This window comes from Ammospiza nelsoni, chromosome 6, assembly GCF_027579445.1.
Source record: "Ammospiza nelsoni isolate bAmmNel1 chromosome 6, bAmmNel1.pri, whole genome shotgun sequence".
In the NCBI taxonomy this organism is placed as follows: domain Eukaryota; kingdom Metazoa; phylum Chordata; class Aves; order Passeriformes; family Passerellidae; genus Ammospiza; species Ammospiza nelsoni.
The window spans coordinates 2626924-2649902 of record NC_080638.1 but is presented as its reverse complement, the minus strand read 5'-3'; the positions used below and the strand labels follow the sequence as shown (position 1 = coordinate 2649902).

At 46.4% G+C, this 22979-nt stretch overlaps 1 protein-coding gene across 5 annotated transcripts in view; it reads right to left on the bottom strand.

The window, feature by feature from the left end:
- The window catches only part of BDNF (brain derived neurotrophic factor), a 38002-nt gene that overhangs the window by 6987 nt on the left and 8036 nt on the right, over window positions 1–22979 (bottom strand). Inside the window, exon 1 of one of the 5 annotated variants that reach the window (XM_059475291.1) lies at window positions 12623–12832. The exons of 2 other annotated variants lie outside the window; for them this stretch is intronic. Coding sequence is in view for 1 of the 3 variants with exons in the window: in XM_059475290.1 (XP_059331273.1) it covers window positions 11773–11775 (3 nt within the window). In the remaining 2 variants the exon portion in view is untranslated. Of the gene's footprint in view, window positions 1–1400; window positions 1581–11772; window positions 11798–12622; window positions 12833–22979 lie in introns of those variants that run through there. 2 more of the 5 variants (XM_059475290.1, XM_059475293.1) reach the window with 2 other exon arrangements.

The window sequence follows — 22979 nt, the reverse complement described above, 5'->3', positions numbered from 1 at the left end:
TTCACTGCATTTAAATTGGCTAAGTGCAGGACTGCGAGGTGTTCCCAGCAGGATCTCTGCTGGACACACTCAGACCCAGTCTGCCCATACCAGTAAACAGGCAGGAGGAGTTTTGACAGTGTGCACAAGTGAAGGAACAGACCAGGTCCACAGATGGTAGCATACATTTTCAGAGAGACATCTTTAGAAGAGATGTGCACTTTTTAAAAGTTGTGACAATGGGAATTGATGACTGATCCAGTGACACACATACTGCCTTTGCAGCTGTTCGTGCAGCATACCACACTTGGGGCACTCAAACCACAGAAGTTGTGATTCCAGCTGTACTCAAAGAAACTCAGCTCCCAAAGGAGCCTCTGTGTGTGCCACCATTCCCATCAAACACAATGTGCTTCACCACAACATTTTTTTGCCAAAATTTCATGTTGAAATCCCAAGGTATTCACTGAAATGTCCTCTACAAATAAAAGCACTACCAACAGGTTTATTTCTGCTTTTCAGAGTACCATGGGTAGAGTAACATGCTGCACTTCTATCCCTGTGTCACAAATACTGTACAGTAGGGATGATACTCTAAGCCCAAAACTTGTGCATTAGCAAATTCCAATTTCTAAACTGACTTCAGAAATCTGCATTTATCTCTTTAGAGTATCCATCAAGGTATGTTCATGCCATTACTGTGGTCATTCAGAAGTAACATGAAAGCAATCTCTGTGAAAGGAAGGTTCACCTATGGAATAGGGTACATACTCTCCATCATGAGACCAATCCATAAGTAATTCCTCCATGCCAAGATAATTACAGCTCTCTGAAATAATTTGCTTCAATAGCCACTAGAGCTTTATAAAATGCTAATTCAACCTGTGTGCAAAAGAGCATTAAGGCAGAACCTCAGACCTCTGAGCAGCATCTGTAGTTTGTCTTCTGTTTCACTAGGGCTCTTTGGTATGAAACACTGCACTGAATCACCACAGGACTAAGCTATTCTGCCAAGTACACACATGAAGCTCACAGAGGAGTCAAGGATAATTGGCACCCAGAAGCAGGAACAGAATGGATCATGTTGTGCAATCTCGCACAAGTTGGATCCCTTGAACAGTGACATGTGCCCAGCACCCTGGAACAACCCAGGAGTTCCTGCACCAGTTGAGCTTGGATCTCAGAGTGCCTACAAACTATTGAACAGCATGTGAAGCATCCCACACAGGCACTAGTTCTGCTGCAAGTGGCAGCTTCCTAGGACCTACAGAACATAAGTGAAGATTTGCCAAGGAAAAGAATGGTTAAAAAGCATGATGATGATCAGATGGAGCAGTTACCAGTGGTTTAGGCAGGCAGTGCTTTCACCAGGGTGAGGAGAGGAGAGCAAGGGCTATTCCTGCTTGTTGCAAGGCTCTTACCTTTGCAGAGACCCTGACTGTGTGTGGCACTGCTGTGAGACAATGCCTCGCTTTTAGCCATAGCCAGTACTTGAAATGCAGCTGTGCATTGTGATGTGCAGGAACAGAAACCAGAACTGCTTGTTGTGAGAGCCCTGGCAGGTATTAACAGTCCTCCTGCATTTGCTAGTGGAGTTTCAGTCATCTTTTGGCTGTCTTCCCTTGTGTGTGGATTTTTCTTGACACATGCTCAGTCCAGCTGTCAGCAGAGGATCTCCATGGAAATAATTTCCCTACACAGGGCAAGGAAGAAAAGCTTACTCTGAGGTATCACAGCACTTCCTGGGAGTATTCAAGTCCAAAACTACATGGAGCAGAACCACAGCAGAAGCAGGAATCTGTAGGTTTGCAGATTTCACCTCAATCAATGCTAACAGGATTTGTATAAGGATATAAGGATTTGCTTATTGGGAATCCACTACACTGGGCAGCCAGCCCTGCATTTGTCTTGCTGTGACAACAGCTTTATCTTTGAAGATAACACTACTGGAAAATTATGTCACTATGTTAACATAACTGTACTGAAAACACTTTGGCAAGAAGTGGTCTTTCACCAATGATGTTTTACAATGACAATACAGCTTCCTACAGATTTCAAAGCATTATAGTTTTCAGCTTTTTTTTCCTCACCTTCTAAGTGCTTTCATGTTGAAACAAGACTTTTGCACTTCCTATGGCTGGTACTCTATCCCTAATCTATTTTAAAAATCTGGGGCCAACTTCAGCCAGATTCAGCAGAGGGATACACAGGGTCACGTCGTATAACCAGCATGCCAGCACCTCAGAGTGACCCAAACAACCTCTTCTGCTCCTCCATCCTTGGGCAAACACCAGTGTACAGGCTTATGGACTTAGAGCACTGTATTTTCCCTTTCATTTCACAAGCTCCACTGAGGGAAAGGGTTTGGAATCCCTAGAAGGAGCAAGGAGGGTACATCTGGCAAAGATGCAAGGGTTTGAAAACAATCTTCATTAGTTGTACTGCTCAAGGTACAAACATTTAATGGAACATAAAGAAAAAAGCGCCTCCCTGCAATCTTACAGGAAAAATTAATTTATCCAACTCCTGCATTCTCCCAGCTGTATAACGGTGTAATTTCTTTCACCAAGGAGTGTTACACTGTGATTTCGGTGAATTAAACATTGGACCCTTCTCTTTCCTAATTAAAAATGAGGTTACATGCTTCCTGACTTTTCATACTTGCCACCAGATATAACAGATTGTGGCATCATGGAGAATTATATCCACAAAAATTATGGAAGCTCCTTGAAGCAGTAAGTTCCAGTGGACCTAGTTCTAGTGGACATGACCCTGCCTGGTATAAATCCACAGTGTTTCATTCACAGATTTATATCACTTGCAAAGGTGACCAGTATTTATGTGGTCTGAAAATCAGATGGGGTCACGACCTAAACTACAGCTAATAGCTGTATCAGAACAAAATGTGACAGGTTCCAGCAAAGCAGCTTCCTCAGGACTCCTGAGGGTAATACAGTTTAAAAAGAAAGGAAAAAACCTTTCTAGGTGTGCAGGCTAGCTCTTCTCTCGCTGATATAAGCACATAAACAGCCTGGACATGTCTATAAAGAGAAGTATGCAAAATCCAGCCCAACACCACTTAATGTTCCTCACTTGGGTGTCCCATTTCATGCACAACCCCCCACTGAAGAAAGTGGCTTTGCTGCCAGCAAAGCACTGTTCTCACTGTAAGAGCCCTTAAGCTCCAAAGGGTAGTTTTGTATATGAGATTTCAGTCTTTAAATAAACACGTCTCTAAAAAACTTCAATACCTGTCCCTTCATGTAAGCAGATCCCACTATGCTGCAGGGAAGGACAGCTTCTCTTCTAATAGCTGGGGGTAGGGGAGGAAAGAGAAAGTTAAAGCAAGAAACATTAAATTACACAATTAGTCTTGGAAAGAGCCGAGTTTTCTCCCTCTCCCAAACATCTCCACAACACAACAGAATAGCTGTAGAAGTCACCATCCTATTCAAAAGCAAAAATGTCACACCAGAGATAATTAGTAGCTGCAGAGAGGAAAAGAGGTTGCCAAAGCTAAGAAATCTGGTACTTAAGCTGTTGTGACTCCCAATTGTACAACACTTTTTGGGGAACGTGCTATCAAAGCCTCCAAAGGGCTTTGCAAACACTGAATCCCAACATCCTTAGGTGAGAAGGAACCACATCAGAAACGGTGTTTTCCCTCTGGGCAGCCTAAAGCCCAAAGGTATTTTAAACATTTTACCCCAGACTGCAGCAAGTCACTGCTGAACCAGGGGAAAACAGGGGAGCTCTTGCTCCAAACCCCTCAATTCAACCACTACACAAAGCTGCTTTTACCATGTGTACCACAGGCATATTTTGCTAATCTCTCCATGGCAATTTAGATGCCTGACACAGAAAGATGCTGATTAAAACCTGAGGGGTATTACTTTGAATACACATGCTAGCTCACTTCCATGTGGGTCATTATTAGTTCCTGACTGTAGGTTAACTACAGGGCATGTTGTCACGAGCCTAAGGTGGGGTGGCAGAAACTCCTGCTATTGCCATATGGCTTTTTGCTTCTGCTTGCATTTTTCAGCTTCTAGCCTCATGCTTCCAATTTGTGGGCTCAAGCAATAAGGAAAACAAAGCTAGTGTTAAAATACAAATATCCTTCACCATGAAAACCTCTAAGTTAGATTTGAAATGCAACACAAGTTCCTATCTCGTCCAGACCAGAGACTGCTTTTACCTGCAGCAAACTTGTTATGAAATTTGGGGAAAACCAATTCCCATAAAGAAGTACTACTGCACAAGCAGCTATTTACCAGCCCTACAAACACAAACCAGGCAGCTTTGCAAGTACCAAGGGTCATCCTTAATTTAGATAAAATGGAGAACAGCAAGGTTATGCCTACTTGTAACAGGGGTAGCAGCACCATCAAAGCAATAAAAGGAAAAAAAGATGACTGAGTTCCAGTTATCTTCATTCCCAGTGCACATCCACGGATCCAGCTTTATGTTAAAATACCAATGGCTCAATGCTGTCCTTAAAAAAACTACGGGTCGTGTTTTGACATCCATCTGATCATGACAAATTACAAAATATGCAGAATATCAGCAGTTCCCCTGCAGCCATTTTCTAGTGAGCACAATTTGAATACTAAAAGGTCTGTCTGGTGGTGCTTTGCAACTGAAGACTTGCTGTAAAGTGTTTAATTCAAAGTAGACATGGAAGTTATTTATTGTGTTTTCTAGGTCTCACTGCATACCTGTCCTTCCATTAGCTAAAGGCAGGGAAAATGATTTATAGTATTTCCAAGCAAAAGAGTCTGTAAATTTTGTAACAGTTACAGGAATCAGAGCAGGTTAAAAATATGCAAACGTTACCAAGTTGGACAAAATTGATTAAGAACTAGGTGACATGACTTCATGCTTGAAGTTCATGGACTTCAAGATGTTGCCTACAGGTTTGTCACTCTCAAAGGCAGACTTCTTGGAGGCTTAGACTTCTAACTAACTTATTCTTAAACATTATTTCTGACTTTTTTTTTAATGGAGGCACATTGAATTCACTCATTCTTTTGCAACAGCCTTGTTCATTGGTCAGTGCTCCTACTTTTGCAGTTACAATGGCAAAAAAGTTTTGCACAGGGGACAGTAGAAATTTATCATTAGTGCAAAATCAAGAGAGACAAAGGACTAAAATAAGTCTTTCAAGGAAGGCAGCTTCATTCCTTGATTTAAATTCATGTGCCAATCATTAGCCTTTAAGGGGAAAGCTCATTTCCAGACATCTCTTGCTAGTCAAAAACACTCTATGTCTGTGGAAGATGTAAAGAAGCACCTGGTTCTTCTCTTTGCACCATTCCACTGGCATCCATTTTCCAATGCCACACCAGTAAGTACTCTGGGGCTGTAATGACATGTGAAACATCCTTGTCTGCCTCCCATAAAACAAAAACAATCCCCCACCAGTCTACAAGACACAAGTTGATGACAACAACAAAAAAACCATGACATTGACATAAACAGTAACGTTCATATCTGAAAAAGCAAAAATGCAGAAATTCAGATGTGCTTATTTCTAGTTGTGGTTCAACCCATCATAAAGCTAAAGGGTGGCCATGGTTTTCAGAAGGACATTCATAGTTCACCACGGTTTCCTGGCACAGGTTTTGGTTAAATCACTCTTGCCAGCCCCAACTTGTTATTGAATTTGCTTCCTCCTCACACTGCCTTTCTCAGTACAAATTCTATCAAACAGCATTTCTCTCTCAGCACTTACAGCTCAGTCAAACTGGATTATCAACTCAGAAGGAATGTAAATAACAAGAGAAGATCCAAGTCTTAATGGAGGCAGCCAGCAGGCAGAATTACCTAGAAATACTTCAAAACAAGTCCTGTCACTCATCCCAACAGTATCCACACACTTCTGTGTTGGAAACACAGTGGAGGCACAACACACAAAAGTAGGCTTCAGCCACCTGCTCTTTGTTGCTCCTCAGTACAACCTTTTATACTTTAGATCTTGCATGGACTCCTCCTGAGTGCTCCTTTGGGTGATTGCTCAGCACTCCTGGGCACCCCAGGGCTCACAGCACCCCAGGGCACCCCATGGCTCATTGCACCCCAGGGCTCACTGCTCCCCTGGGCACCCCATGGCTCATTGCACCCTATGGCTCACTGCACCCCAGGGCTCACTGCACCCCAGGGCACCCCATGGCTCATTGCACCCCAGGGCTCACTGCTCCCCTGGGCACCCCAGGGCTCATTGCACCCCAGGGCTCACTGCTCCCCTGGGCACCCCAGGGCTCATTGCACCCCAGGGCTCACTGCTCCCCTGGGCACCCCAGGGCTCATTGCACCCCAGGGCTCACTGCTCCCCTGGGCACCCCAGGGCTCATTGCACCCTATGGCTCACTGCACCCCAGGGCTCACTGCACCCCAGGGCACACTGCACCCCAGGGCACCCCAGGGCACACTGCACCCCAGTGCACCCCAGGGCTCACTGCTCCCCTGGGCACCCCAGGGCACCCCAGGGCTCACTGCACCCCTGGGCACTCCATGGCTCATTGCACCCCAGGGCTCACTGCTCCCCTGGGCACCCCAGGGCTCATTGCACCCCAGGGCACACTGCACCCCAGGGCACCCCATGGTTCACTGCACCCCAGGGCACCCCAGGGCTCACTGCTCCCCTGGGCACCCCAGGGCTCACTGCTGTCAGTGCTGCTCACCTGTCCTGCACAGCTGTACCCGCTGGGAATCAGCCACAGCCCCACTCCCAGTCACCACAAACTTTGTGCCCACAACACTTCTGTGCTACACTGAGAGCTGTGACTAAGGGGAGAGGTTGGCTTTACTAATCCAGCTTTTCAACAAAAATTAGATTTCTTTTCTTCTCAGTGTATCGTGTACTGAATCTCTACAAGAGCACCATGGCCAGTGTAAAGATGGATAAACTAAACCACATGGATGCTAGATGTTGCACCAAGCTTAAAAAGTGAATGACTAAGGAATCCAGAGATCAGAACCTTTAATTTCTTGGTCAAGATGAAACAGCATTTCTCCAGGAGCAGTTTAAAAAAAAACAGGGTTTAGATCACATTAGATAAGGCACAATATGCACACCAGATTAAGCTTAACTCATTTTTAAAAGATATATAGTAAAGGATTCTGGGTTGAGTCTTTTACATGCTGAATTAATAAACAGCATAGAACAGCATTTTGCTCAAGGTTTTGCCTAGTTCCATTTTTTTTTTTCCAGATTCCTCCTGCATTCATGCAAAGCCTACTTGTAACTCAGTGCACATACCGGAAAGGTTGAGGCTGATGTGGAACTCCAGTGAGCCAAGAACAGTTTTGCAAACTCCAGTTTGCTATTACAACTCTCACGCACCCTGATATGGGATAAGCAGTTTGCAGTTGCCTGCTGACTTGTGGCAAATATCCCTGCATCACCGTTTCCCACAGGGGAATTCTGTTCCCTCAGAAGTTTTGGATTAAGCTCTTACTCCAATCCCACTGACAGACTTCAAATATCTTAAGAAATGTAAAAAACCATCACCTGGGAAGTAACACAGCATATGCAATTAATGAGCGGGTCACATTTTCGGGGCTCTGTGAGATGATTTTATCAGCTCCAGGTTTAATTATGTTGGTTTGCTTATTCCAGAAGGCATTTGATAGCTCAGAGCTAGCAGTTAGAAAAGCTCCAAAACATACTGTGTCTCTAAGAGTCAAACAGAAATAACTGAACATGAGATTAGGAGTTCAGGGGGTAAAAAAGGCTCATTGTTTCCCTCTGTAATCAGGAAACAAATTAAGTAGGGAACACTGCTTTTCTCTCAAATGCAGAGGAAAAAACTGCTATAGCAGTTTGATGTACAAAACAAAAAAACAAGGAGCAGATACTAGTGTATTCCATGCTGTTAGATTTGAGATAGTAATAAATAGCTACATATTCAACTTAACTTTGATACTTAACTTTTAGATTGAGAAAATTCTCAATCTAGTGAAAGCAGTCTAAAGGCTGCTGAGCTCATACATTTGGGGAAATCACTTTTTAGCTATTCCAGTCCCCAACAAGTAGACTTCAAAGATGGGATAGGGAACAAACCAACCTTCAAAGGAACTCAAAACTTTAAATCCCAATTCTACACTGCATATTATTGGTGTAAGCTTTACAAAAGCTATGGAGCCTCAGCAGCAGCTGCACTAACCCTTATAAATTTGACTTGCAAATACTTCTTTAGGTGCAGTCTAAATTAAATCAGCAAATGCTTTACTGAAAGTGATGCTTCTTTGCTTACCTACCTAAGCCACACAAGGAAGACTGTACAAAACTTAAGTTACCTGCATCACTAGAAGAGGATTCACAGGTAATCATCAACTACAGGGCTAAAAAAGTCTGCAGTTATGCACTAAATCTACACTGTGGAGCAAGGGCTGGGATTATTAACTCATTTTCAAGGTGCAGGCTCCCTTGCCAGAGGCAGCCGGAGCACCCTGTGTGGTTCGTGCATCTCTAGGTGGCAGCAGCTGCTCAGATTTTGAGATACTGTAAGATGCTTATCTCAAATTTAGCAACCAGTATCCTTCCATCCTCCTAGAATTGCCTTTCCCAACGTGAAATGTGACCCCCTCCCCCATTTCTTCATAATTTATAGTAGTCTGTAGCTGAGTCACAAGGATTTCTGCATTTTCCTAACCAAGTACACAAGAAAAGAACTGAACTGCCAAAGGATTGAGGTAATTTATAGCGTAAAGCATTGAGAGCTTCTAGTCGATCAAAGGACTCAGAGAAACAAATATAAGAACAATCGTGCCTTCTGTTCTCTACAAATGCCACGGCCAGAAATAACTGTCCTAATTAACTGGTTTCAGAAAATGACTTCTCTGAAAAATACAATATTCTTACCAAGGAAAGTATACAACTGCTACAGCCTTATGGCAGTTGTCAGCAGGGCATGAAAAATCATTAAATGAAATCTCCTTTTACTTCCTCTGGTTGTGCTTGGTACTCGTCTTTAGACAGCTGGATCTATTCATGGTGCGTAAATGATGCTGTAAGGGGATATTGCAGTACCCCTGGTACCAGTGTCACCAAGAATTACAATCACATCAGGCAGTACCAGCCCAGCCAACCTCTCTTCACTGGTTATAAAGGGCAGACATTGTACCTGAGATGAGGTTGGCTTTTTAAAAGTTTTTGTACGACTGTTGCCTGGTCAGTCATGCCCACGGCATTTCCAGTACTCCAGACAGTTCTGTGCTCACTGTTGCTGTTGGGTGTAGCAGTTGAACTCCACGAGTCCACAGCTGCCTGGCTGTGAGCTGCTGAATGCTGGGAAGGAGAAAAGGCTGAGGCTCACCCTACACATCACCTACACTTCACACATAAGACTGTTTGCCCTGTTCCACATGGACAACTCCTGCCAACAGTGTTCCTCCCTGGACTGCTCAGCACCTGGAATTGGTAACATGCAAGTTTAAGGTGCCACGGCAGAGTTGCACAGCAAAATCTGTTATTTATTGTTTGTATTACAAGAGCATTGGTGAGCTCTTGCTGGGTACCAGAAAGAGCAGACAGGCAAGACTACCTCTATCTCAAAGAGCCTGCAGCCAAAGGTAAGAGCGGATGGTAGATGGATAAGGAAACAAAGTAGGTAAGATTTGTGAGCTGACAGACAGGGCCACAGCCTACCAGCCCCATCCCGACTCAGGGACCAGGCAGCTCACCCAGGGCTGCTTCCTAATGGGCTATCCCAGCATCCAAGGGCTGCCACAGAGCCTTCCCTGCTGGAACTGAAGGCAGTGGGTTGTTGGTCAACAGTTCACGTCAGCAACACACAAAACCAGCTTAGCTTCAGTGCCTTTAAAAGCTTCCTTTTAAAGGGTGTTTACAACTAAGGATTACCAAGAATGCCAGTGTATGAACTGATTTAAGAAATGATTGAGAGTTTCCCAATTAAGCAGCATTTCAGCTATTTAGAAGAAACCAAGTGCTCACAACACACGCTTGAAAACAGGTCAAGACAAGTTGGCAATTAACCTATTAAAAGCACATATCCTTCTCTAGTGGAGCCTCCAACAATTCACACAATGCCTTATGTGAGATTTCTAGTGTAGGCACGGGGCACATTCTTAGAAGAACTTTTCAGCCTTTTATACAAACCAGGAAGGCAGGTATGATAAATACCTTTTTTTTTTTTTTTTTATAGGACCATACTTATTGCACAAGTCACTCACAGGAGTGACTTGTTTCTCCTCTTCATGCAGTGCTTACCCATGGGAGGGTTGAGAGGGTCTCCTTATTCCAAGATTCTTGTGACCTGCTTTTATACATGCATTCCCTGAGAGAATTCTTATCTGAGCAAAATGTGTGGCTTCTGTGTTTTTCTTACAGCAACAGCAGAGTAAGAGTTGCACAAATGCTTCAGCTACAGCAAGGACTTTTTAAGTGCAGCCACTTTCAGCTCAGCACTATCATGTATACAAAGCTTTTAAGCAAAAGCACAGAACCTTATTTTCCCCTATATTTTTTCACATATTAACGAGCCTTTAAAAACCTTTGCATCTGTGCACTACATTCTGTAGTATCCCAGCATATTGCAGTACTTCCCGAGCACTACTGTTACAACATAATGCCTTGCTGCTTAACAGCTTGAAGTTACAATTTTTTTCAGTTTAGTCCTGCTCTGTCCAAGATAAAAGTCCTTTCCCATCTTCCTCCACCATTATATCTGGATTTATTCAGATGAAATGCTCTTCATCTTTCTGACCTGGTTTACCCTGATTTCACAGCCACATAACAACAGGATCTACCCTGCAGTTCCGGAAAGCAGAGAGCGCTTGCCGCACGAACAGAAGGCACACTGCTTACAAATGGGTTTTCCCAGACAAGGTTCAGTGAAGCTGAACGTTAGTGGTAGTACTACAGCAGAAAATAGATATGTTCGAGTTGAAGCAGAGGCGCTGCTTTGCTCCGAGACCCAGGTGAGGGACGGCACTCATTCCTGCAGAACATCACCGCCTGTCTTCTCCCTTCCCCGGCTCTGTTTACACAGGCAGTGCCCTGGAACTCTGCTCACAGGAAGCCGCAGCATCCCCCGGCAGCTGCTGCCTCCTCTCACACGCCAAACTACGGGATCCGCAGCGAGCCTGACGCCAAGAGCATCCCCTCTGCTGACGTCCTTCCATCCCCACACCAACCCTGCAGCTCTCACCTGAGGGCTGGCAGGCAGCAGCCAGCGTTGTAAGCAGAGCCCACGACTGACACAAACACACTACCCAACACAAAAGAGCAGGCAAGATGATGATCTTACTTAGGACAGCCACTCGTGTTAACAGAGCAAAGTCCTCACTTTTGTGACCAAAAAGCCTTTAAAAACTTGGTGCTGTGAAAGTTCCTCCTGCCCACAAGCAGGCGGCTCATTATCCAGCCCTTGGCTCGTATCTATAGACAACCAAGGAAATTCATTTAATCTATTTTTCACCATGAATTAAAGATTACAGAAATACTGGCTGAAGAAAAATGTATTGCCAGGATAGATTCTTTGCATTCATTAGAACTGTGTTACTAGAAACATAAATAAGTAATGACTATTGATCTTGCATAACCTCAGAAGAGCAAACTACAATAAACTGAGAAGAAAAGGACAGATCTTAACTGGAATGTACAAACCAAAACACCAACAGCACCTCTTAAAAACAACCAGGCAAAGCAAGCGTGGCCCACAGCTGTGACACCTCACGCTTTTAATCCTAGGGGGAAAAAAATAATAAATCTATGGGACAGCCCAAGGTTCCCAAAGTATTAACTAAACCTCTTCCGAACAAATTTACCATTTAAGCCCAGGGTTTTTTCCCGGGTGCGGGCGTGTCTGACCCCGATACGAATCCACAGCCGGTGGGTCGAGGCCAGTCGCTGCTCCTTGCCGAGCCCCGACACCTCGGGCCGCTCCGTGCGCCGCCCTGCCTTGCCCGGCCTGCCGGGGCTGCCCGCGGTGCTGCGCCGGGACGGCCGGAGGAGCGGGCACCCGCGGCACCGGCTCCGGGAGACGGTGCCGGGCATGCTTCGCATTCCAGCGACGGTCCAGCTTCAACAAGTGCATCGCGCCCCTCCCTGACGGCGCCCGGCCCTCCCCGCACCCCGGCTGCTCCGCGCCGCCCGCCCCACGGCCGGGCTCCGCAGCCGCGCCCCGCCGCCGCTGCTGCCGCCCCACGGCCGGGCCTCGCCGCTGCCCCGTCACGGCCCCGCCGCTGTCTCCCCCCGGCCCCGCCGCCGCCCCGTCACGGCCGGGCCCCGCCGCCGCCGCCGCCGCGCTCGGAGGGAGGAGGCCGGGCCGCCGCCCCGCCGCGCGCCCGCCGCCAGGGGGCGCGCCCCGCCGCCCGAGGGGCCCCGCCGCGCCCCGCGCCGGGCGCCCGCCGCCGTCGGGGAAGCGCCGCCGGGCCCCGCGCTCCGCCGGCCCCGCGCCGCCGGCACCGCGCTCCCGCTCCCGCCCGCCCCGGCAAAAGCCCCGCCGGGCACCGGCAGCACCGACAGGTGCGGGAACAAAGGGGCGCGGGGCGCGCCGGCCCTTGCCCGCCCTTACCGCTCCCCGACGCCTCTCGCCGGCCGGAGCCCGCCCGGCTCCGCGGCCGCCCGCACCCCCTGCCCCCGGCCCCTTAAGTTTCCCGGCGGGGCGCCGCGTACCTTGTCGTCCACACAAAGCCTGTCCGGGTCCCCTCCGGGAAGTCACATCCTCTCCCGGGCGCCCAGTCCCACCGACCGCCTCCCGCCGCCTCGACAACACAGGCGGCGTCTCAAGTGTCTCATCAAAGCTTTATGAGGGGCGGGAGGGCAGCGCGGCCGGATCCCACACTCCCGCCGCTCCGCCGGAGCCTCCCGGCCCAGCCCCGCCGCCTTCTCCTCGCCGAGCGGCTTCGCCCCCGGCCGGCGGCTGCGGCGGCCGTAGGCACCGCGCTGCCCCGCTCCGAGTCTCCGCACCGCCTCCCGGCCCCGCCACCGCCCCCGCCCCGCCCGCCCGGCCCCGCTCCGCTCCGCTCCCCCGGCGCTTCCCGAGCGGGGAGCGGGGCGGGGGGGTGCCGGTCCGCCCGCGGCGGGATATTGGTTTACTCCGCCGAGTATTAAGCAAGCCCAATCCATTTAAATATCGCTCCCGCGCTGACCTCTCCGTAGTCCGCCTATTAAGAATGCAATCAAGATAATAACAGGCATTGCTTATTAATGAGCGCCCCAGGTAACGTTACACCGGTGACTTTCTGCAGGCGCCCAGCGAGAGCTCAGTCCCGGCCGCCCGAGGCGGCTCTGCCCAGCCCGGCACCGGGATGGGACCGGCACCGGCACCGACAGCGGGGCCGCCCGTCGCACCAGCGCCCGCCCGTGGAGCCGCGGCCGAGCGCGGAGCCCGGGGGTGCCGGGCGGAACGGGCGGCTCGGCTCTGCCCGGCTGCACGCCCGCCCGCCCGCGGGGAGCGTCCTGTACCCCGACAAAAATTTGTTTGGCCATGTCCTCCTCCTCCTCCCGCGCGTGTAGCGAGCACAGTGAATTATTGATAGTGGAAATTGAATGGCGGAGGCAATAATGGTATCCCCTGATTGACCGGCTCCATTTGATCTCGGTAAAGACAGAGGGATGGCACGCTCCGGGCTGGGCTGGGCTGGGCTGGCCGCGGCCAGCGGGAGCGCACGCGTGTGCGGCCGGCTGGAGCGAACCGAGCCGAGAGGAGCCGGCTTCACCCCCTGCCTGGCATGGGCTCCGGCAGCCTCGCCTCTTCCCTTCCCTCTTCCCTCACAGGCAAAATTTGAAACAGCTGATTTTCAGGAGAAGCTAGCACAACTCTTTCACGAACTGGTTAAAACAACGTATTTTTCCACGCCTCAAACCCTGACTGCCATCTAATTTGCAATTAATGCCAAGGGGCCATTCACTCCACGCACTTGTGAAAATTTATTTATCCTAGGAGAAATGTGTGCAACTCATTGCTGCCCTCAGACAGTCTGATTGCCTGTGTGCTTTTGCTATGAAACACCTGCATTTATCAGTAAAGTAAAGAAAATAACCCAGGTGTTTGAAATTCGAGTACACCTAAGGCCTTCCATATAAATCAGCTTTTAATATATATTAAAGGAAAGATTCCTGGTGGTTAATAACCTTTGCAGCTTTAAGAGCTTAAAAAAAAATCATGCTTGACTACCACATCACCATCCTTCTTGCACTTGGGGGTTTGGTTTCGCGTGTTTGAACTAAAAATGTCAGCGAGCATGAAGACAGTTCTACCTCTTTTTGTCTCAGTGTTTTCCAGTCCAAATCTATCCAATTTATGAGAAAGGAGGCATTTTCAAAGCCTTCACTAACAGCCTGGGCCTGAGGAATCACGTCCAGCCCTTGCTGGCTGATGGATAGTCACTAATCCAGGTAGCTCTTCAGGCCAAGTCCTGCTCTGCTATTTCTGTGTTATTCAAATTCTGCCACTGGGGATACATCAACCACTCCTTTCCCCAGTATAAGCTTATAACTCCCAGCAACAATGCGAGGTGGATCTTCCAGAGGCGTTTCAAACCCATGGTTGTACCTGGAATCTGCAAAGTTAACGTGTGCATTTTATTTTTCTGTTTTAGCCTTTGCTCCGCAGCACCGTTTAACTTTCCAGGGGTGACTGTGTTAGTGTGGGTACCTGATTTCACCAAGGCAGCCCGCTTTCAGCAGCCTTTTTGCACAGCCACAGAACAGCACAATTCCAATATTCCGTGTTTATGAGGTGGTGAGTGCAAGTATTTGGATGATCTAGCAGACAAGTTAAACAGCAGCAGGAGAGGCTACTTTAATCAGCTGTAATGTAATACATCGCGCACTTGTTATTCCTGGAGGAAAGGCTCTTCTGCTAGGACACCAGGCATGCAGATGAGCAGCAGCAAATATCATGCTTTAGAAACACTGCTGGCTTTTTCTCAGGTGTGAAGGAGAAGGGATATATTCTGAAAAAAATCTGCTTGCAATCAGATTTTTTTTTTTTTTTAAATTTTTGGAAAGGAAGCATGTTACAGACAGCCTGACAAGTGCTCACTCTGTGGGAAGCGCCTTCAGCTCAGCTCTGCTGAGAACATGAGGACCATTAATTCCATGCAACCATGAAATTCCCACTTTTCTCTGCTACAAACGTGTTGCCTTTTGCATCAGTGTAGAGATTTTCCCAGGGAAGAGGTGTGGTCAGAGGAGCTGCTGTTTCTTGCTGGTGTAATCAGCCCTCGGAGCATTATTACCAGCCAGTGCTTGATTACTCACAAAATGAAAAATAGCGTAAATAATGACTTGTTTGGATTTTTACTGCACATGTAAGCTGGGTTCCATATTGTTAAATCAGACCCCGACTTCCAAGAGAATTTTTATGAATGAACCCCCAAAAATTGTATCTTCAAGGTATCAGTTTGTGAAGCAACTGATAGTCCTGGGGACATGGACACTGCTCTGGTTGGAGCTCCACTCCTTAGTCCATAAAATGCACTATACATTTGGAGGTTACATGAACCATCCCCTTTGGGATTTGTGGGATACATAGGATGCAAAGGTCAGGCATCCTGATGTTTTCTGGGTAGACCCAAAAGGAGCTCTCTCTTGTTGTTTCTCCCATTTGGATTGTACAGATGTCACATGTCAGAGGCTCTTGGAAAGAAAGTCACACCACAATTGCATGGGGATGAAAAGGGCAGGCAGATCCTATTCTGGTGGTTTCAGATAATTCAGTGTATCAAGCCTCTTAGTATGCCCACTTTAAGCATTCACCTTGGAACCAAGTGTTTTTTCTATTCATGACTAATTAAAATAATTTTTTGCATACACAAATCCTACTTCGCCATTTTCCAAAGAGCAGCAGGAAAAGAGTATGAGTTGTCAATCAATAAAATGTTGATTTATCCCTGAAGTAATGTTGCTTGCAGGAGAGTAAGACCATTGCTTTTTGCTGAATTCAATTTAAACTGTAGCATAGGCACTAATGATGCTGTAGATACTATAAAGAAGGAAGCAGAAGCACGCACACCTGGTTTCTGTCTCAGCGGAGGTTTATGCATTATAGTGATTGATGTATGAGGTCCAAATTTACTGATAAACTAATTATATGATAAAGTAGTTTGTGGGGCTCTTAAATTCCCCCATTGCAATTGTAGGAGAAGCAATAAAAAAGTCAATATTTGAAAAGAGTAACATTCATAAAAGACACATAAATAGACAAAAGGCAATGGGTGATTGAGTCTCCCCTCCCCCAGACTGTCTTTACACTCCCCATTTTATTCACGTAGGATCTTGGCCTGTTTTTGAATGAGAAAAAGGTCAAGAAGCTGTAATTTGGAATTCTTCTCACTTGGCTGTCAGGAAATATAAACTAATCCTGATTACAAAAAGGACAATGCTATTGATGTACTCGGGTTTTGATGCTACAGGGTTTTTTTTCTGTTTAAAATTTTAATTGGCTGAAGTAATTCCTTCTATCGTTACAAGCATTTTATATTTGATTATGTTTATTCATGTTTCCTAGTTACCTTTATTTGCTATTTTTTTCACATTAAAGAGATGGAAAATTCATGGAAATAAACTTTTCCCACTCCAGCAATGCTAAGAATTGCAGCGGATTATATACACAAGTTATATACACAGCCAGGGTTGCAGACATGGTGCATTTGTAGGATGACAGGGCTGTCATGCTGCTCTGCAATGATTCAGTGGCTGCAGCACACACAAGAGAGCCCCTAGTGCCCCACACCAACGTCAGTGCCCTGGAAAAACTTCAGCTTCTTTGAGGACCAAAGCCAAATTCTGTGTAACTTTGTAAAATCTTTGTATTTTAGAGGCTTTGACTGAGATGAAGAGACAAAGATGGTGGGGGTGACTTCCCCTTGCATTCAGGGGTTGGCCAAGCTGTGGGCACAGCCCCTGCCAGCCCTCAGTGTTGTGTCAATGCCCTGGAGCTGCTGGCTCTTGGGTCTCGCCAGCCCAAGGTTTACATTGGTTCAGCCCACAGAGCTGCTGCTGTTCTGCTCTGCAAGCAGCTTGCTGGCTGACCAGAACAGACCCTTACAGTGCCTTAAGTAGTGCAGGGTAGCTGCTCTTAATTTCAAGCATAATTTCACCTTCAGTGAACAGCAGTTCTTGAAAGGCCTCATTTTAGCAGGGAAAGTATTAAGTGAAACAGCAAGGATGGGAATACAAACCCAAAGATCTTAGACTTGGTTTGGTGGCTGCATGTACACACGATAAAGCAGGAAAAGCTACTCTTTGAATCGCAGGCACCAAAACCACAACATTTTTCCTGGAGAAAATACCACTTAATAGCTCAGAATTGTCACCCTGCAGCTACAGCAAAAGTGATTTTAAAACTCTAACCAACAATTAAAATAATTGTTTTCTTCTCATGTCTGCTAAAGGTATGCCAGCTTTCCATCCCATGGCAGGATCTGTACCCTGAATCTTGTCCCATGCCTTCTAATCAGGGATTTCAGCACAATTTATGTGCATGAAACCATTTCTCTGACAGAGTTCTGTGGTAGGTGCAGATTAGCCTTTTGCAAACAAGGAAATGCATGTGTCTATCACACATCCATCTATTAAGCTGCTCATGAACATACTTGTTTGGTGAGCACGCCAGGTCCGGGTTTGTTCCTCGCCACTGCTCATGTAGCTGTCTCTGCTCTGGCATGAAGTGTTGTGGAAATAGAACGTGTGATATGTGGCAATACCACCTGCAGTGACGTGCACACACACCCCAAACCCTCCCCATCCGAACCTCTGGGCTTTTCTTTTGGGCTTTTGCATGATCTCCATGCTCTGCTGGGACAGAGGGACCCCTAAAGCCCACGTGAAGGGCTGAGGGAAGCCAGGAGGATAACTCACCCTTCCTTCTGACACCTCTCCCATGGCCAGGCTTTCCCCACACTCTGGAGTGCAGGGCAGCTGTGGAGGATGATGGCACAGAAAAACAAAAAGTGAGAACAAGAGAAAAAAAAAAAGTAAGGAGAGAATGAATCCAACCCCGCAGAAACATTAAAAGTTTGGTTTGTCATTTCCTGATGCTCTGACATTCACTAAAGCTGGCAATTCATCTTCTGAGTGTCTCTGCCTTACTGCTGTTGTTTTGGAGGCATTAAACACCCACTACCTGAGCAAAGAGGAAAGTGTCTGGGCTGTGCCCAGGAGTATCAGTGTACCAGGTGTCTGGCGTGCAGTGCCTGAGCCTCCTGCCAACAGCCCAGCCACCAGCAGACAGAAAAGAGGGCATGGGACAAGAACAACAAAAATGCACACTCTGAGGGAGCAGCAGACATGGGAAGGGAGAAGAAAATCCCCTCTTCCCCAAAGAGGTTGTGTGTGATTCCTTGGGATGGTGGAAACCTGAGCCAGGTGTGGAAAGGTTAGATGGCTAGAGATGCACTCCTGTGACGAATCAGGCCATTGGAGCTCTAGGATTAAAGGAGATCAGAAAACTGGTGCTGCACTTGTGGGTGAAAGGTGTTGGGATTGACTCTTCTCTCCTTTCCCCTAAGTATTCAGTGGGTTTCAGTTAGATGCAATATAGTGGATTATTTTTAATATTTAAAGGGGTCAGATTCCAAGGGCTTTATAAACTTAGCCAGGCATCTTATCAGAGCAGGTTTATGCCTTAGCAAACCCTGCTCAGTGCATAACTTTGGAGAGCTTATTTTGAGTGTGTGCTTAAAATAAGCAGGCCCCAAAATCCCAGGTCCACAGCCCTACGAATGCCCTTTTGCAGCTTATTCCTACTGAAGCCACAAAGATCTCCTCTGGCATCAAGCTCTGCCTTGGCCAGGTGCAGCAGCTCAGCGATACTGCCCGAGGGTGATGGGCGATAAGGGATCTGCAAGCAGCTGGGGAGGGGAGGGGAGGGAAGGTGCAGGTGGAGCTTGGCACCAGGGCCAGGGGCTGTCCCGGGGTGCCCACCACCCACGGGGTCCCACTCTGCCAGGGGCTGGCAGGAGGGATCCTCCTTGGGTACGCAGAAATCCTTGGGAATGCAAAGCATGTGTAAACATTAAATAGTTCTGCTGGCTCTCCTGCCCTTCAGGACTTTCAGATTAACATATTTTATGCTGCACTTAGATGGTTGTCTTCCTCTTTCCGAAGGGGTTAAGGTACTTTGGCTCCGTCCTTTTTCAAAGCAGAGCCACACCAATGCTTTAATCAAGCTGATGTGTTTAAAGATAAATTCAGGATATTTTTTCTTTAAATAGCTTATTGAGCTATTTCACCTAAGAAACAAAACGTAAGAGTTCAAAACATTTTCCATGTTACATTTTCTATGTTAACCACCTAAAGCATTAAAGAGAGAAGTGTCTCCAAAACAGTAGATATTTTTGTTAATTGCAAACTAAAATTATCAATGCAGCAACAGGCATTAAAGAGAGTCCTCAAAATGAAGCTCAGACCCCATTAGGTTCTCCTCCTCCAGTCACTGTGACTTGTGGCTCAAGAAACAAGTGCTGGATTAGTCACATCAAAGCAAAAGTTTCCCTTGACTGAAACATTTTATTTGTGTGGTGTAATTTCTGCACGTTGAATATTTGGGATTGTTAATCCTTGGGTAATTTAATGGCTGGGAGCACACTGTGTGTTACATTCCCCTCTGGAGGTCAATGTGTCTGCCCAGGAGTTCTCATTTGTCCAAGTGAAAGGAATGGTCTGCTCATCCATGGCAGAGGGGTGCTGCTCACCCACTCCTCAGGGTGTGCTAATACACAAAAAAGGCAACAAAGAAGGTGCAGTCCTCACTTCCTCTGTCCTCCCAGCTCCAAGGAGCAGGAATTGCACAGGGGCTCTTATTAACTCTGCACTGGCCAGGTGAAATTGTTTCACTGACTTGCATGGCAGAATTGCTTTAAATAGTGCCAGTGCAGCTGGGGTTTTGGTACTACTATTAAAACACAATTTTCCTGCTCACTGGCACAGCATGGGAGTAATTGGATGCATGGCTGGTTCTCTCTCTGCAGCATGTGATGTGCTCAGACCATCATTTCCAGATGCAGAGAGAGGGAAACAAAGCCCAGGTGGATGTATGGCTACTTGGGAATTCAGAAATCCTGAAATATCGACCCACAAAATCAATACAAATTTTAAGCTATTTTAAAATAACTTTCCTCACATTCCACACCATTTCTCAAATGGGGAAACACATTGATTTCTCTGCCCAGCCTGCTCAAGGTCAGGATGGCTTTTGAGGGGTGGGCGCACCCAGCAGTGGAGACAGGGCCACCACCACAAACCTCATTTGAATATAATCTGAAGCAATCCTGCATTCTGATGCTCAAAGGCCCTGTATTTTTAGTATTTTAGGCCCTGTTGGATATCAAAGACTCAAAGAATACCCAAGTAAAATTTACCCCTGACTTTGGCGAGACATTTAGTGGGGCCTTGGTGGTTCAGGACTCGTGCCATTAGAGTATAAACTCATAAACAACAAAATATACATTTATTTTCTGGACAATGTTTCCTTTTCACATAGTTTATACATCTGGAAGGTAAATGCTTACAAGGGAGTGTTTTAAACACCTCTTTGTATTTCATTAGCTGGCTGTTTAATCTGCTATAATTTATTGCAAATTGCAGTTGTACTATATGGCCTCATGGTGCCTTTACTTATTTGAACATAAATGCCACTGAAGTCAGCAGGAATGCAAAGTTTTTAAATCAGAAGGGAGCCAAATGCTAGGTTTTCAGCAAGGACTTTGCACCAAGGCATTAAACCCCTTATTTTAGACTTTTGTTATGTTTCAGTTTGATGCTTTCCCCTGCTATGTGCTCCAAGCAGAATCATTTTCCCTTCCAGGCATGTATAGCTCCTTCCCCTTTGGTTTCTTAATTTGGGTTAGATCCCGTAATATGAAAAATATACTCAGATATTGCACCTAGAGCACATTGATGAGACCTAAAGAGCTCTTCTGTGAAGGGAATTAAGATCAAAAAGAATGTGGAATTTAAATATTCAACATTTCTTCTTGGATATGAAACAGAAAAATTGTTTTGATGCAAAAGTTCTTGTGACAGAATACGTTACTTAGACTCTGAGACCATATTAGGATAAAATGCCTTTTTTATATAGGAATTGCACTCCTTCATATGGAAATTATGACATTTTGTCTATTGCCTCTTACTACAAATGTTTAAAGGATCTGTTAAAAATATTCTTTTAAGAAGTTGTATCAAGATAAAAGAAAGTAAATAAGAGCCAGTACAATTTTCAGGCTTATTTCTGATCAGTTTCTTGATTTAGACCCCATTTGCTGCCAGAAAATTGCACCAGCTACCAGAGCTGGGGAAGCATGTAGCTGACACCACAGTTCACTTTGCAGTTGGGGTTTGCTGTGCTTTTGCCAGACCCTCGCCCTGGCAGAAAAGGAACATTAATTAAATAAATTAATGTTAATTCCATGAACTGATGGGCTTACAGAGACCCAGGAAAAAGGGCTCAGCCTGAGTGCTGATACAAATGAAAGACAAGCAGATGAAATACCCATTCTCATGGTCTGACTAACTGCTGCTGGACCTTCATCTACATTTAGCCTGATGGATTTTTAACTGACCACTCATCTTTCCTAACACCCCACGAAAAGCATGGACTGGGAGGGTGGTGGGCACCTTCCCCCAGCAAGGCTTCAAGTAAAGGGGGCAGGACACTTGCAGATGGCTGAGGGATTGCCAGATTGCCTGTTGGGAAGGCAAAGGAAAGGGAAGAGCCTTCACCCTGTGCTCTTCCACACCAGGCAAGACTCAGTGCTATTCCTTTTCTATCCGAGCACTGCTCCCCCAGCGTGGGAGGGCTCCAGCCAGGACTCCAGCACTTTCCACCACTTCTGCTTGCCCTTCCCACGCCTCCTCGCTGGCAGAGCCCCATGGGGGTGCCAGGAGCCCTGCAGGAAGGATCTGAGGCCAGTGAGAGCCCCAGGCAGCTGCCAGGGTCTCTGGAGACTCAGGAGCTGAGCAGGAACACAGCTTTGGTCCTGCCCTGCTGCTCTTGGACAGGCTGATGCATCCAAAGAAAATAATTTGGAGAGGTCCATCATGGGATGCATCACACCCATCAGCCATTTCAGAGACTTTCTCCATCAGGAGACTCTGAATTTGCACTCTGCATCCTTTCTCCTGGCCTGAAGGCCTCACATCAGTCTGAATTTCTTCCCTCTTTGTCCCTACAGAAAATGAATAGGAAATTCTGGCCACTCCAAATGAACTTCCTAGGTTCCTAAGTCTTTTTTAAGGACTTAGCCTTCTTGTCAGATGTTTTGGCTTCCTTAAAATTTGGGAGCTAGCAGAATTTTCTTAAGGGACTGCTGCAGAAATACTTTGATGGGAAAGTAGATGATAAAAATAACCATTAGGTGCCAAAGGCAGTGGACCGGGAATTAAAAGCTCTTCTAAAGTCAGAGACATTTGTGTCTTTAAAAGAGCTCAGAAAAAGAGGTGAGAAAAGCTATGAGCATGGCTGGACAGCTGACTGAGTCCAGGTGAAGGATTTGGGAGAGGAAAACAACAGGTGGTGGGCAGGAAGGGCCAGAGAATCAGATCTGCCTGGGGAATAGCCTGTGGATAGAGTGACTGGTGCAGGAGCAAACACAGAAAGAAAAGAGGTGAAACTAGGATTAAACTTTACCTCCTGCTACAACAAAGATCTTTGTGAAAGACTTATGCACAGCAACTAAACCCATCAAAAACTAAAACTAGGGAAAAATCCTAGAATGAAGTACTTGTTCCCTCAGAAGAGGATGAGAACAAAACCTGTGAAAGAGGTTATTCATGTCACTTTTAAAAAGTGTTCAAAAACAGTGATCAATGATGAGCGTGTTGCAAGCACTTAAAATATCTCAGTAAACAAACCAAATTTGGGGCACAAAAAGGCATTAATATGGAAAATACTGTAAAATTCATTCTCTGTGGATGACCAATAGACACAGTAGGTTTTTTTCCCTCTTTGATGCAATAAGTTTTCAGCAATATAGTAAAGGCTATCACACTTCAGGCTACAGCAAGGGATTGGTACAATAGCAAA